The sequence below is a fragment of the Anopheles aquasalis genome, chromosome 3 (assembly GCF_943734665.1).
Source record: "Anopheles aquasalis chromosome 3, idAnoAquaMG_Q_19, whole genome shotgun sequence".
Classification (NCBI taxonomy): Eukaryota; Metazoa; Arthropoda; class Insecta; order Diptera; family Culicidae; genus Anopheles; species Anopheles aquasalis.
Window position 1 is genome coordinate 43337264 of NC_064878.1, and position 14300 is coordinate 43351563.

A 14300-nucleotide genomic window follows, 5' to 3' on the forward strand; every position below is an offset into this window, starting at 1 on the left:
TATTGAGTGTGCAGATTTTTCACATTCCATCGCTGTCCTTCGATTTTAACAAAACAAATACCGCTAAACAAACAAGCTAGAAGCAAAAAAACGCTTCCCCCCAAAAAACAAAAACCCCCTTGATATGTTTGCTAGAGATAGTGCCTTGACTAAACTAAAGATTTAGTCAGATTTTAACTGAAAAAGGTTTTATATAAATTCTATTCTAATTAACGGTAGCAAATAAGGAAATCCTGAGTTCTTTCAATACATCTACGATAACATTTTGATGGTCACCTAAAACACTTTTGATGGTCTTGTCGTTAAGCTAAATAGTTCAAATTCAGGTCCACTCCTTAGTACATACTTTTATTCTCGAAGTATTTTTATTCCGCGTTGTTACAATCGAATGTTTTACATTTAGTTTTTCAAGAAGCACCGCGCTGCTAACCGCATTAGAATCTAGGATCAATGATTGTCGCGCTTCGTAGCGCAGCTGACCGAGGATCGGAATATGAGCCAACGGCGTATCTTCGACGTATCTGTTGATGAGTATTTAAAGTAGTGCCCTTGCGATGGTACGAACGAATGGTTGGTTGGTTGGTTGTTTGGCTGGCAGTGGCAGTGGCAGGACTTGTAGGTTGCAGATGATCAACCGCTTCACACTGCTTCCGTTTTACGATCCATAGAACCACTTGAAATCGAATCCTTTCAAGCCGGCCTGCTTCTCCGTCTCCTCGCGAGGCGTTTCCTCTGGGCTAACCTTCTCGAACTTTACGTGCGGCTGGAAACCGAATTCGTTCGCCTTGTAGCTAACACCGCGGCGTATTCCATCCCGACCGACGGCAAAGTAACCACCCTCCTTGTTACCCTGTCGATCGCCCTGCTCGTGATGCCCGTGATAACCCGCCGTATAATTGAACCGATACAACAACCCATTCAGGATGTGCTGGATCATGTTGGCCGTGTGCAGCTCAACCAGTTTCATCACCGGATCACCATCCTTCGCGGCGGGTCGCGATCCTTCGTTAAGTTGCGGTGTTTCTTCGTTCACTCGGTTAGCGCCCGACGCCGGTCGTTGCATACCTTTACGGGTTTCATCGCGTTCCTTCGTCGGTTCGTTGTTGCTGTTGTTGTTGCGATTGTTGTTGGTTACCTTTGATGCACCGGAACCAGGACGCTCCTTAGTCGTCGTCGTCATTGTTGGTGGCGCCTTTTCGATTAACTTTTGAGGAACTTCCTTTGAAGATCCCGAAGACTGAGGCGTCGTTGTCGTGATCGCCATCATCGTCGTGGTGGTGGTTGTTGGCTTTCCATCCGCCTCTAGGTCATTCTTATTGACGATCTTGAACGGTGGCACGTACTGGGTGCTGGTTTCCGGTAGCGGTGCCTCGGTGGTGGTGGTGGTGGTTCGTGGTGGCGTCGGAATTTTACATCCCGAGCAGGACGCAATGTTTGAAGGCTTCGGTGTCGTTAGCGGTTCCACCGTTTTGACCGTAGTGATGATCCGGAAGGGTTGCGGTGTTGTCGAGGTGCTCGTCGCGGTTGGCACAGCCTTTGTCGTTGGTCTCGTCGGTGCCGCTGATGGTGGCGACGCGGTTGGCATCGTTGGCCCCAGTTTGTAGTTCTTCATGCTGACTATCTTGAAGTTACCATCCTCATCCGTGGCGTACACGGTCACGTGGTACACGTTGTCCGCCGTAATGAACCCAAACTCGCCCATAATGATGCCATTTTTATCTGCCAGAAAGAGTAGGGGGAGTTTTTGGAGGGTTGTTGTGATGGTCAGTAATGGTGCTGGCAAGTTTATGATCACCCCGAGCGACCTCCCAGACTTACCTTTCGATTCTTTCCGATGCTGGTGGCCCTCTATGTTGAAACCGAACTCGTACGGTCGGATCGGTCCATCGTAGTACTTCGAGGCAGCCCGGACCATCGTGAGGAGCAACAGGGTAAGCTGAAATGAAGGTGGAGAAGGAGGAATTCGCGTCATTCCTGCTGCTTCCATCCGCTTTAAATGGAATCCTGTATCTCATCTTTGAATTTGAATAGTTATCAACCGCGCCCCAATGGTCCGAAGATGGGTTTTTATGCGTTTCTCACGCAAAATATGAGATTCAAATTCCGTCGCAGAACGTCGCAGTCGCAAATGGTGACTCACAAACCACGCGGAATGGTTTATGGGATGCAAGGTACGCGATGGCCACGCGATTGCGCCCCCGGAGATGCACAACCGATATGGTTTCGATTGCTAAATGGAATCGTGCAGCTCGTTTAGTGGCTGACAGAGTTATCGTCGATCTTTCCCGGCCAATCGAACCACTCAGCGTCTGGTATCTTCTTGTATCTCAATGGCAAAAGAAGGAAGATGCGCGCCCGCGTCGGTCACAAGAATGTCGAAGGTAACGCCCGGATAGTATGACGGCACATGCCCTGGAGGTATGTTCGGTGGCCTTTCTGCTACAAACCAACTGCTGGTAGGACCACCATCGAGGACGTGGGTAGCAAAGATCAACCAAGAAGAGAGCTTATCGCCATGAACTTGCGACCAAACCTGGTGGGATAGCGACGCGTGTCACGCTGACATAAGCCAAAACCCCTGTTGCTGCTGCTGCTCTCTTCGGAACAGGTGCTGACTCATCTCATGATGACATGGAATGAGGTGCCAAGCGTGACGCGATGATAAGGTGTGTTATTGAATATGGATTAAGTCCGAGAAGCTGGACCGATTGGAATTGATTTGCTTTTCGATCGGTTTAGGGGCGATCACCGTTTGAGCTGACTGCTCTTCTGCTCTATTAACGATTAGTGCTAGTGGCAGAGTAATGGGCATTTTGATGGTGATTTGATTTGGATGTGGCTCTATCCCGTGCGAAGCTACTGGACGGTGGAGTTGCTGTCTCTCATCCACCACCTCACTTATATGATCTTTTGCGTCGTTGGCACCCTCTTCTGAGTGGGAGAGGCCACGAGGCCGGGTGACAACCGGATTAAGAACATAAAGAGGCCCATTCGATGAGGATGAGCCTGCGCAACAACTTCATAAGCACCTTGAACGTCATCAGCCGGGCATGTTCACCATTCCCTGGCCCGTGGATTTATGGTTTTCATTAAAAATACATTTAATTGGCAAAACATATCGTGGATCACCATGTCTCATGTATTCATGATCCCGTGCCCGCGTCCGTGTGAACAGCAGAGTCCTTAAATGTAGAGTTTTAAGGTCCGTCACCGACGATCTCGTCACGATTTGCTGATCAGCACCTCGGTAACGATGCACCGCACCCGTCGTAGCGACATCATCAGTGAACCTCAGCCCATTCAGCAGTTACGGTGGCAGATGCACCAACCTCACCCTTGGACGAGCGAGCGGACAGCGTGTTTGAATAATGAGCTGCAGCAGTAGCAGCAGCAGCAGCGTTGACGTACCACCTGGATGAAGGTCCCCCCCCCCCCCCGCAGTACATGATGAACGCGATCGTCATCGCAGACGATGGTGGAATGGCCGTGCTTGGTTTAGAATGAGAAGGTAGTGAGCCCGCTCTCCACCTCGGTCGGTTCTTATCATCCTCACCTCACTGCCACCACCACCCGCTGGTGGTTGTTTCGATTGTGATCGCCAAATCGATCGGAACGGATCGCGCGATAGAAGGAAAAAGGTGTTCGGGCAGATATTTATGTGCATATGCTAAACACGATCTTGAGAAATGGCGGGCTCCGGCCGTCGAGGGATTGATGATGAATGCACCGGGAGACGGGGGCCAAAGGGCCAAAAGCGATGGCGGAGACCGACAAAAAGGTCGGCTCGCGTAGATGTCGCGAATCACCTCGCGATACACTGTGATAGAGACGCCAATGGATGACATTTTACCTTGTGTGAGTGCGCGAAAGAGAAAAACGAGAGTTGCTGGTGTTGTTGTTGTTGCAAAACGACAATCCAACGCCATGACACAATGCTGTGGTGCTTGGTGGTGTGTTGCAACATTGTCACAATCGGTGCGATCGGTCTATTGATAACGCGATCATCGAGTAAGGTCGCGATGCGGCGCGAAATCTGCCGCAGATCCATTGTGCGGCGCGCGAGCGCGTATCGTCGTGCTAAATGGTAAATAGATGTTCGCTGAAGGTACTACCAGCTGCTCTCTCACTCTCTGGCTGTCTCTGTGTAAGTGGAGCATCCACTAATTGAAATATTAAACTGTACTGCGATCGATCTGCTCCGATCACAGGCTGCACCGAAACCCCACTGCTTGGTATGCATTTTCAATGTTTACTTGGCACAAGATGACTCCTTTCCAGGGGTGTTACTCACATGAGTAGCTGGTCACTAATGGTGGCAGCGTTAGATCAACATTGCACTGTGTACTTAGCCACCCAATTGGGGAGTTTGCCAAATCGTTTGCTAACCGGCCAGCAAAAAAAAAACACGTCAGAATCCTCAGCATGTCGTCTGTTGTTGCAGAATTACCTCGGCGTTTCCGCATGATGCCATCAGCAGCAGCTGATGGCGTATTCTGCATGCGATCGCGCGCGTATCGCGATGGTGTTTTTGGGTAAATATTTGTCGAATCTCCACGAGGTAGCACCAGCACACAACATCCGCTAGGTTTACTTGTCACACTCCCGGTGAGTTGCCGATAAATTGGAAGTCCCCTGGGGGGATGGAGAAGGATCCCGAAACACGTGGTAAGCGAAACAGAAGCCCGGTCGACCAGGCGACCCGGATATCAGTAGAAAACACTGCCACAGGTTTCGTTTTCCATTGCATTCCACTCGATCGAGAAGCGTGATCTTTACGATAGATGAGCGAACGAAACGTGGTTCTCACAGGGATGAAAGGAACGCTTCTAGCGTCTTAACATTTATGAGATGAGAGTATGTTGACAGGTGCAAATTGTAGTTTATGTAAATTTGTTTACTACCGTCATCTGTCTGTTTTGGGTAGGTAGGAGCACCGAAAACGGAACTCTTATTAAGCGTGGTGCGTGATGCGTGCCGTGGGCGCGTCCATGATGTCCGTTCTGTGATGATGGATCGTTGCGTGGCGTACAGCCCAAATCACCCAGCCCCAGCGGCACCACCGACGAGTGTGTTTGTGTCGTTGAAGTGCGCTGAAGCACCACCATAAACCAAACCCTTTGGCAATGATAATAACAATAAGCGGTGCCGCCTTGGTGCGATCGGATCGCATCATCAACTCTTGGCGCAACACAATATTTTGAATTTTATGGCATTGTGACTTAACCCTCGGCCCTAGGGCGTGGAAGCGTGATAAAACGTCCTTCAATCCCGACGATTTGCTTTAGAAAACATTCGAATTATCATTAGCTAGCGGTACGGAGCACAGCCATTAACGTTAATTGCGATTTGATCGAGTCTTATCGCTGGCGTTGCACACTTACCAAGATGTTTGAATTCATCTCTAAATTTCTGCGGTTAATTAATGTTGCTGCTAATCGTCTATTGGACTAACGGGAAGCAGCGTTGCTTTCGAACAATTTTCTCGTTTACTGGACGCACTGGATGGGAAAGGGAGCTCTATCCCTTTGAAACTGCGCGCGTGCACTGCGTTGGTTGAAATGATCACGGTGACATCACATGTTGTTATCACAGCACTTATTACGCAAATTTACTCTCGTAGGATTGTCACCGGATCGAAGTTTCGCACCGCATTCACCTAAAGGCACATCGCTCATGGGAGGGCAAAGAGAAGCAGCAATAAACCACGAAAGATGCTGCTGCTGGCTGCTACTGCTGTTCGATCATCCACGCGATTCACCTGCTGCTCGCACGACGGCACAGAACGTATTGGGCGCTGCGATTGACGGTTCGTTCTGCCTAACTTGCAACCATATCCAGCCGAGCTCCAAAGAACTAGGAAAAGCTCGGCCACCCCACACCGAGACAGCATCGAAACCGCAATCGATCGGTAAGCCACGATGCGCGCCACTACCACCACCATCTCTATCTGCCTGTGCGATGATACCGAACGGGGTTGTGCGCGGTAGAGATCGGTTTTGGGATTGAGCTGTAGTTGCATCTTCACCCTGCGTGCCGATCGATGACGTAGGAACAGCGAACTGATCGTTGATCGTTGAGTAGTTCGGGAAGGAGTAGCATCTACAACTCTTTCAGCTTTCGTATATTATCGTTCTGCTTTCGAGATCTGTTAGTAAATAAAGACATTCCATAAACTCCATTTCGTACGATCATCACTTCTGGATCTTGTGTTGCATGTTTCGATTGCGTTGAATGTCTCTCGCAGTGTCATCTGGCAATTAAGAAAACATTCTCAGCAATAATTTCCACGCTTGCGAATCTACGATTCCGCCTTTGGCGTTAACGCTCCCGAGGTACCTGAGCACGCATTTTGGAGGCGTTAAAATGGCTCCGTTGTTGCACATTGTTCCGAGGTGCAATCGTGACGAATGGCGCTACCGCGACCGTTAATCTTCCACCTCGTGTTCGGAAGTGCTCCGGTAGCTCCCGCGTAGGATTTCGCACACTCGGTGATTAATCGCCATAGGAAGCAGCATTGTAGCTGCTCGGGGCAGTGATGCGCCGATCCTTGTGCGGTGATATGCTTCGATTGTCTCACGCTGGATGGTCGTTTCGTTCTCGGGAGTTTGCCACCAGTTGGTGCAATCCGTTAAGCTCCAGAGATCATCGTTTAGCATCGGCAGCAGCAGCAGCAGCATCACCTTTAACTCGGTGTTGTATTGACCGGATCGTGCTTTCGTCATCGTTTTGGCAGCGCGTTCGCACTTTCGTACAACAAGTCACTCGTGAGGTGGCCAATGGTCGCCTGCGTTCCGTACGTTGCCAAACTTGACGCATGTTCGGCAGCAAGATTTCGCTTGCGTTGCTTGGAGTTACTTTTGAAATTTTGCTTCAGCGTACAGCGGGTAGTGCCAAAAGGTGAAAGATCCACCAATCGATCATGGATTGGATCTGGTTTGGATGGCTTTGACCCGATCGCATCGTTTAAAAAAGGAAGCTCGATCGATTCTTTGCAGCTGTTAGCTGTTTAGACAAGCAAGTTTTCGGATGAACATGGATGCGAGATTAGGAAGTGATGATCGTCAAACATAATCATGTTGGCCTTCGGTGCGAACGTGTCAACCAAACGCTGACACGCTGTTCAGCTGATTGCCCAAAAAGGGGTACCAAGGTCGACGATCGGTGCAGTTTTATGGTCGTTCTGCGAATGATGCATGTTCGTATCGTAAAAGTGTATTAGCTCATTCTTTTGCTAATAAAGAAACAAATTAATTGCAGATTAATGCAACAAAATAGATTGAATTCTGAAGTAATTGTGATCAAGCAAATTTGAATGTTGTAGCTGAAGCCAAGTTGTATTAGTAGTTTCGCTCTTTACAAAGTAGTCGTACACCTGAAGAGTAGCTGGTGTAATACCTGAAAACCTCCTAGAAAGAGATAATTCTAATCCTTTATTCATACCCGCACAATCAATTGTAGCTATTATGCATGAAAACATCAACAGATAATCAATCATAACGGCGTGCGCGGTCTTGGGAGAGGCTCCTTCTGCGGTGCGGTTCATTAATTAAAGTGTCACCGCCACTCGCCACGATGAGTAGTGCGATCGTTAGTTGAACAAACATCTTTGCAACGTTTGGAGATGAATCAGTGAGCGATGCGTGGCTTCAATGTACATAGTTAGTGTTGACGTCTTCATGATACCACAATCGTGTGAGCGGCGATAATTGTATAGAAATGAGTTATGATATCCTATGTAAAATGTGTATGTAAAATGTCGAACCAGAATCAACTAATGTGCTCTAAGATGTCCGGTTTTTTTTTCAATTGATTTGAAACCATTTCTTAAATCTTGATGAGTTAAATGGCGGATTATTTCGAACGGATTAATCCCTTAAACTCTTAAATCTTTCATGCCCAATCAACACTCTTTGCAAAGCACTCGCGTGTAGGGAAAGTAAACTGCTAACTTTTATATTAGTTTCATTATATTTCTTAATTTTATCAACATCAAGAGTCAAACATAATCCAGTCAAAATATTCATTCTTCATAATTTTATTCGCACTCTTTTTGTGGCCTTTCCTGCGGGACTGCGGGACAAACGATTGTCATCAAGTTCTTTCTGGTTAGACAATAGTCTGGTTTCTCTTGAACGAGTAACTGACTGTCGAGATTGTGGGATTAGCGTGGTTGGATGAGTGTACACAGCGATGAGTGTTTATATTTATGTTTATTATATAGGGATAATAAGAGCCTCTATACAATAAAGGATAGAAGTCTATTTAAGGAGGGGCTTCGTTAATTTCTGGCCAAAAAAAGGATAATATTTGACGATTTTTTGTGACGTAACCAATCAACATTATTCTTTGAAGTGAATGGAATATTAATCTGCAACTTTTGAAGAATGTTTGATTCTATTTTGGGGGAGATTTATTGAAAACTTCATCCATGACATCAAATTTAGGCAGTCGTGTCTTCGAAAAGATTCTTTTTCCGGACCCCATCGTAGCTACGTGATGGATCATCAGAAAAGAATGGAAATCGATATAATTTTTTTTGATTATAAGTTTATCCTGGTAGCCCCGTCAATATTTTGTTTAAATTCCTATTTTTCGAATTTTGGCGGATTTTTGAAGATGAAAAAGTGATCGCACTATGTTCAAAGCGGGTTCGTCACTTAGCAAGCAAGTCTTTTTGATTTGGACCAAAAACGGTGCCCATCGTAGCTGCGTGATGGGTCATCAGAAAACTACAAATCGATATTCTTTTGAAAGATTATATGTTTGTCCTGGTAGTTCCGTCGATTTTTACTTGATTTGCCAATTTTTTAATTTTTGGTAGATAATTGAAGATGAAGTGATGCTTTTTGAGATTTTGTAAAATGAGTTTTACATAGTTGTTTAAAATAAAGTACCGACAATTTTCATGAAATCTCGACGGGGATACCTGGCAAAGAGTGTACAGATTATGTGTTAAAAATTTCGAAACGATTGGTTCAGTAGTTCTAACGGTACGATGGACACCGACTTTGAAAACGTTGGTTTTGGGAAACGCTCTTCAAAGTAGCGGGCTGCATGGAGCCTTGTATGAAACGCGAATTTTCAAAAATCTGTATCTTTGTCAGTTTTTCTTCGATTGGTCCAAAACTTTTACACAATACTCTTGAAAGGATCAGCTTTCAGGGAAAAATGTTAAGAACATGCGTCACAAAAAAAATTAAATACCGAAGTCCCCCTTAATAAAGGATATCCAGAAGAAGATGATGAATAGATAAATCAATAAAAACTGATTTATTTAATGTATTCAAGTTAGAACATCTTTACAAAGGACATTTATCTAGAATCCGAGGCTATAAGGGCGTGTGGGATATAATTCTGTAGTGATTTTAGCTAAATCCTGTTTCATTTTTATCTTGAGCCTTGTTTTGGTTTTTAAATTGGATTCTAACGAATCATTAAACAATTTAAGTTCATCTCGTTCTGTTTTGTAGTTAGCTAATCCTGCTTTCCAACCTTGCGATCATTTCGTTGGACTGTGTATACTTCACTCGTGGACCCGGCTGGCGTAAAGCAACGGTCGATTCAAATGCGCTGTTGGTGTCGAGCAGAACCTCCACCTGCCGTTTAAATCACTGGGGGGCTTTAGGAGTCAGAAAACGGAGGCCCGAAGTCTGACTCCTAGAGGCCCGAAGTGATGTAAACGACGAACAACGAAAACGATTCGAAACGCACGTTTCCCACAACGATTCGTCCGGCAGATCGTGGCTTTTTTCCAAGGCAGAGACGCTTTGTTCGCTACGATTCGCCCCGGGAGTCTTTCTTTGTACTTCACGGCCGCTGCCGCTTCTTAGCAAGTGACACAGTTTCCATTCAACATTCGATGGAGATTTGGCATCACGCAGTCGATCAGAAACCGTTTAAAGTTAAAATTCGTTCAAATTAACTGATATAGATTGCTAGTTGATGCCTGCCCCTAAAGGCACCCAAAGGCAATGATATCCTTCGTCATGACACTCATTTTACGCATTTATCTACAATTTCGTTGTTTCTTTTTTAAAGCAACGTGTACGCTGCAGGAGAAATGCCGAGTTTCAGAAATCCTCCACCAGATAAGGAATTTGAGGGAGAAGATTCTTGCGAGACAATCACCACCAGCCCTATCGCGCTTTATCGAACAAGCGGATTCTTGTTGCCCAAAGCACAATCCCAAGAAGCTTTGCATTTGCTTTTAGTTTTCAAACATACGAACTAAAAAGTACTTCAGTCTAAACGTACTTCAGAAAATTTAAAAAGTTGTTTGCTTAACTCCCCTCCTTTCGTCGCCGAATAAATAACGTTTCATAAAAAAATCATCACCATCATCAACAATTACATTCATTGTCGCTTAATGTGTAATCATTGCACGATAACGATGGCTGCATATTGATCGTGCGATAAATTTTAAGCCACAAAGATAAAGCAGAGGTTAATCGTTGTTCTATTTGATGCGATTTTTATGATTACTGCTGTTCCTCTAGCTTTGCGGTGGTCTCTCTAGTTTGTAATTCCCTATCTCTTTCCGAATAAATACAGCAGCGCACGTAATATGCCAACTTGAAAAAAGCTTTGCGGTGGTACACACTTTATTGATGCTTGAAATGATATTGTATACTGGACTTGGCAGTTTTTAAATGCATTTGCAACATAGTTTGTGTGGCAACAACCTATTTGGTTTCTCTTGTCCAGCTCTCATGAATGATTGCGGTGGAATGATGATCCACCCCCCAAAAACCAGTCAGTATGCCCTTCGTTTGCTTCGCTCCTTCAAATCTCTGCCCCACCAGAGGTCATCCGGGCTATTAATTGAGCGCGGTTAATTATTCATTCACGCTCATTTACAGCCCAAACAGTGGGCCCGAAATGGGTGGGTCGTTCGGATTCGGGTTAGGCTTTCGCTACGCACACGATCGTCATTTTCCGTTTGTTTCTCCCCAATGAGTTTATTAGAGTTGGTTGCGTTGGTACGACACGATGGTTAAAAAGCTATGACCGCAGCGGTCACTCGGCTTTTGTCACAAATCTCGAGCAATACCGGGAAGCGGAATACTTTCCCATCAAGCGAAGAAAGAAAAGAATTCCACTGTTTGTTTTTTTCTTGGCCTCCGCGTCATGGCAAGCAAAACTATTTTCATTTTAAAACAAAAATTAAAGAGTAGCAGGTAACTTTAAATCAAACGGCCCTCTATCTCCCTCTCGAAAACCGCTCAGAAGCCTTAGCTCAAATGTACAGAACGTTAAGAAACCAGACAAAGAATGTACACAAAAATATGATCTACGTTTTGTTCTGTGTGTGTGTTTGTTTGTGTTCGATTGTGTGCTAAAAGCCCGGCCCTTCGCTCCCTTTTTCCGTGGGAAGCGACGTTCCGGACTTTTCTGGCGAACGCCCGATGGTACCCAGGGGTCAGTCCCGGGTTGCGTTCGCCCATACGGTCACGCTGTTCGTTCGGGGGCCACTTTAGACGGTTGGCAGATGGGCACCCTCCGGGCGGAATCCGTTCTCATCGGCAACATAGTTGACGGTGTACACCTGGCCATCATCGGCGGTGAACGAGTACGAGCCACGGACAACCAGCGCCTCCACATCATCGCCCAGCTTCTTCAGCTCAGCCTGCTCCTGGCGCTGATGTCCATCGCTGGTTTCGAAACTGCAAAGATACAAAGATAACGCGTTCATGATTAGAAACAGCAGCGAGCAGCGGGCAGTAGCAGAAGGCCAGCATGGAGGAGGAGGAGGAGGAGGAGGAGGAGGAGGAGGAGGAGGAGGAGGATCACGAGCAGAAAGACAAACAAAACGATCCAAAACCGTTGAAGGGCACACAGTGGCAGGCCACATCGGATTGTTTGGGGGAGCTGCTAGGCGGTGCGAGGGGTCTTCAAAATGATAAAGCAAACACCAGCAGGCCACAGTGAGCGGGCGCGCACGCGTGCTAGCGACGACGCAATCATTAACGCGATCGCCCTCGCTTCGAGCACTCGCACCGCCGTGTCCCTGCTCAAGGACTGTTGGACGATCTTTGACATCTTCAGCTGCGGCTGTTGCTATAACCGATGGCACCTCTGCTGCTGCTACTATGCACTACATTATCACCGCAATGCGATCGATCGCAATTTCACTGTAACTGCCCTTCAAGGGGGTTCGTCGCTTGCACAAGTCTTTCGTTCGAAATCCGTTCGCGGGTTCGGGGCTTTCGGGGGACACACTTACGCAAACTTGTAGCCATCGACACCGATGTTGTCGTTCTCGTACTTCAGGATCTGGGCATTCTTAGCGTCATCCAGGGGGGCGGCCAGGGCGAGGGCGAGCACGAAGGCGAATGCAACGATGGTCTTCATTTTGGGTTGGTTGTTTTTTTTTGTTTTGTTGTTGTTGAGGAAGCTGATAAGGCTGATTAGAGGGACAAACGACAACTGATGCCGATAGCCGATCCGGCCGCGGCTTTATATACGGATCGATCGGACGGATCGGTCGCTCGCTGCCGGACAGGATTCCCATTCCATCCATGCGCGTATGTGTGCCTATGTAGGAAGGGATGAGCTGCGTGGCTCGGTGCGTCTGTAAGTGTGCACCGATCGTAGCGATCGTTGCGATCGATGGGCGGTGGTGGCGACGGTGGCGGTGGCGCAGGATGAAGATGGGATGCCGATGATGCCGATGATGAGCGGGAAACTTTAAATATAATCATCCACGGCACCACAGTTCGCTGCTACCGATCGGGCACGATCGCACGTCGTGAGTATGATGGGACCTTCTTCCCCCTCCCTTCTCCTGCTACTCCTTTCTGACGCTTCTCCCTTCTTCTTCTTCGCGGTACGGCAGTGTTGAGCAGTTGGGGTTTTGGAAGTTTGGTTGCTGTTCGAAAATCGCGCAAATGACGTCGCCGCATCGTAAAATCGCAGGTGGTTGAATGCGGTGGTTGAGTGAAAGAAAGGTGCCGAAAGCAGGATGGTTGAGGACGGCGAAACGATTGCCGTACCATCAATGAAGGTGTCAATGGAACAGGGAGATGCTCTAGTGTGTTTAGTGTGTCCGTGGCGATCGTTGTGATCGCGGATACATTCTTTCACATGGCCTTACGTGTAAGGGTTTTTCTACTCTGTGATTTAATTAAAAATTAAAAAAATTTAATAATATTGTTTGCATTAAAAAATAATATGGTTTGTAGAGACACTTGCCGCAACGAAACGAAAAAAACCCAGTTCGGCACAATTTTCAACGTTCAGTTTGCGCCATCCGGTGCTTTACCTATTTTATAGTTAAATAACTCTGTCACTTTTCAAGCGATTTGGACAAATAGAACAGGTTCTGAAACGTCAGTCTATTCCATTTTAGAAAAAGATCATTTCACGTTAAAAGAGCGGACTGAAATTGTATCTCATTGAGTTGAAAATAATTGTTCACTAGTGAAAACTGCGATCGTGCAATGGAGTGGACTTTTTCTTTCGCTGGCGCTGGACTTTTTCTGTGGGTCTATTTGAAAGATAAGGTTTATGTCAACAAAACAACGACTATCAAACAACTAAAAGCCAATCGAATTGCGGTCATTTGATCGATATGATATTTTCAGTTAATCATCAATAATTGACATAGAATAACCTGTATAAAACTCAAAAATTGGCTGAAATATGACGGAGTTATTAAACTTCAAAATAGGTTAGCACCTGATAGCCCACCCTGAACATTATTTCTGCAAAATATCTTCCTCCGTGCTGTTCCACAAACTAAAATCTAGTTTAGTACACAGATGCATACAATCATTTGCGTTTAAACTGTCAACATTTCTTTCTATCGTTAGCGCAACACACATTTTCTTCGATTGTAAAAGCACCCTAAGGTTCGCGAGCGCCGTTTATTGCATTTGAAGCTAGCCAGGTCCGCCAGCCGTAGAGTGATGGCATGCTGGCCACCGAAATGTCAACCGAAAAACGCCCGTTGACCGTTGACGGTGTTTGATCGACAAACAAACCACCAACGTGGGTCCGCCGACGGTGGAACGCAAGACAATTCTCTTCCCCATGTCCCAAGGTCCGCGCAACCTCGGTTTTCGGTGGCCAGGCAAGTGGATCTCCCTTGGTATGAGGTCTTTCGTTGGATGAAGTGCGTCAGGTGTGGCTTCTAATCAACCACCGAAACAAACAACCAGAGAGACGATTCGCAGAGGCATAAAAGTGAGCACTTTAATTACAAAATAGCTTTTGCTAAAATCCACGAGATTCACGTCCACCGTCGACAAATGGCCGCTTATGGCATCAAAATCGCAGCTCTCAAAAGCAACACAATGACA

General features: G+C 46.5%; 2 protein-coding genes across 2 annotated transcripts; both read right to left on the reverse strand.

Annotated features, from left to right (window-relative positions):
- Positions 1-375: 375 nt before the first annotated feature.
- On the reverse strand, positions 376-5872 carry LOC126579149 (protein lethal(3)malignant blood neoplasm 1). Its single transcript, XM_050242487.1, has 3 exons — positions 5382-5872; positions 1819-1936; positions 376-1719 (listed from the first exon to the last, which is right to left on the reverse strand). The coding sequence occupies exons 1-3, from the start codon at positions 5397-5399 to the stop codon at positions 656-658; spliced, it is 1200 nt and encodes a 399-aa protein (XP_050098444.1). The 5' UTR covers positions 5400-5872; the 3' UTR covers positions 376-655.
- Positions 5873-10951: 5079 nt separating this feature from the next.
- On the reverse strand, positions 10952-12408 carry LOC126579156 (flexible cuticle protein 12-like). Its single transcript, XM_050242496.1, has 2 exons — positions 12224-12408; positions 10952-11663 (listed from the first exon to the last, which is right to left on the reverse strand). The coding sequence occupies exons 1-2, from the start codon at positions 12349-12351 to the stop codon at positions 11474-11476; spliced, it is 318 nt and encodes a 105-aa protein (XP_050098453.1). The 5' UTR covers positions 12352-12408; the 3' UTR covers positions 10952-11473.
- Positions 12409-14300: the final 1892 nt, after the last annotated feature.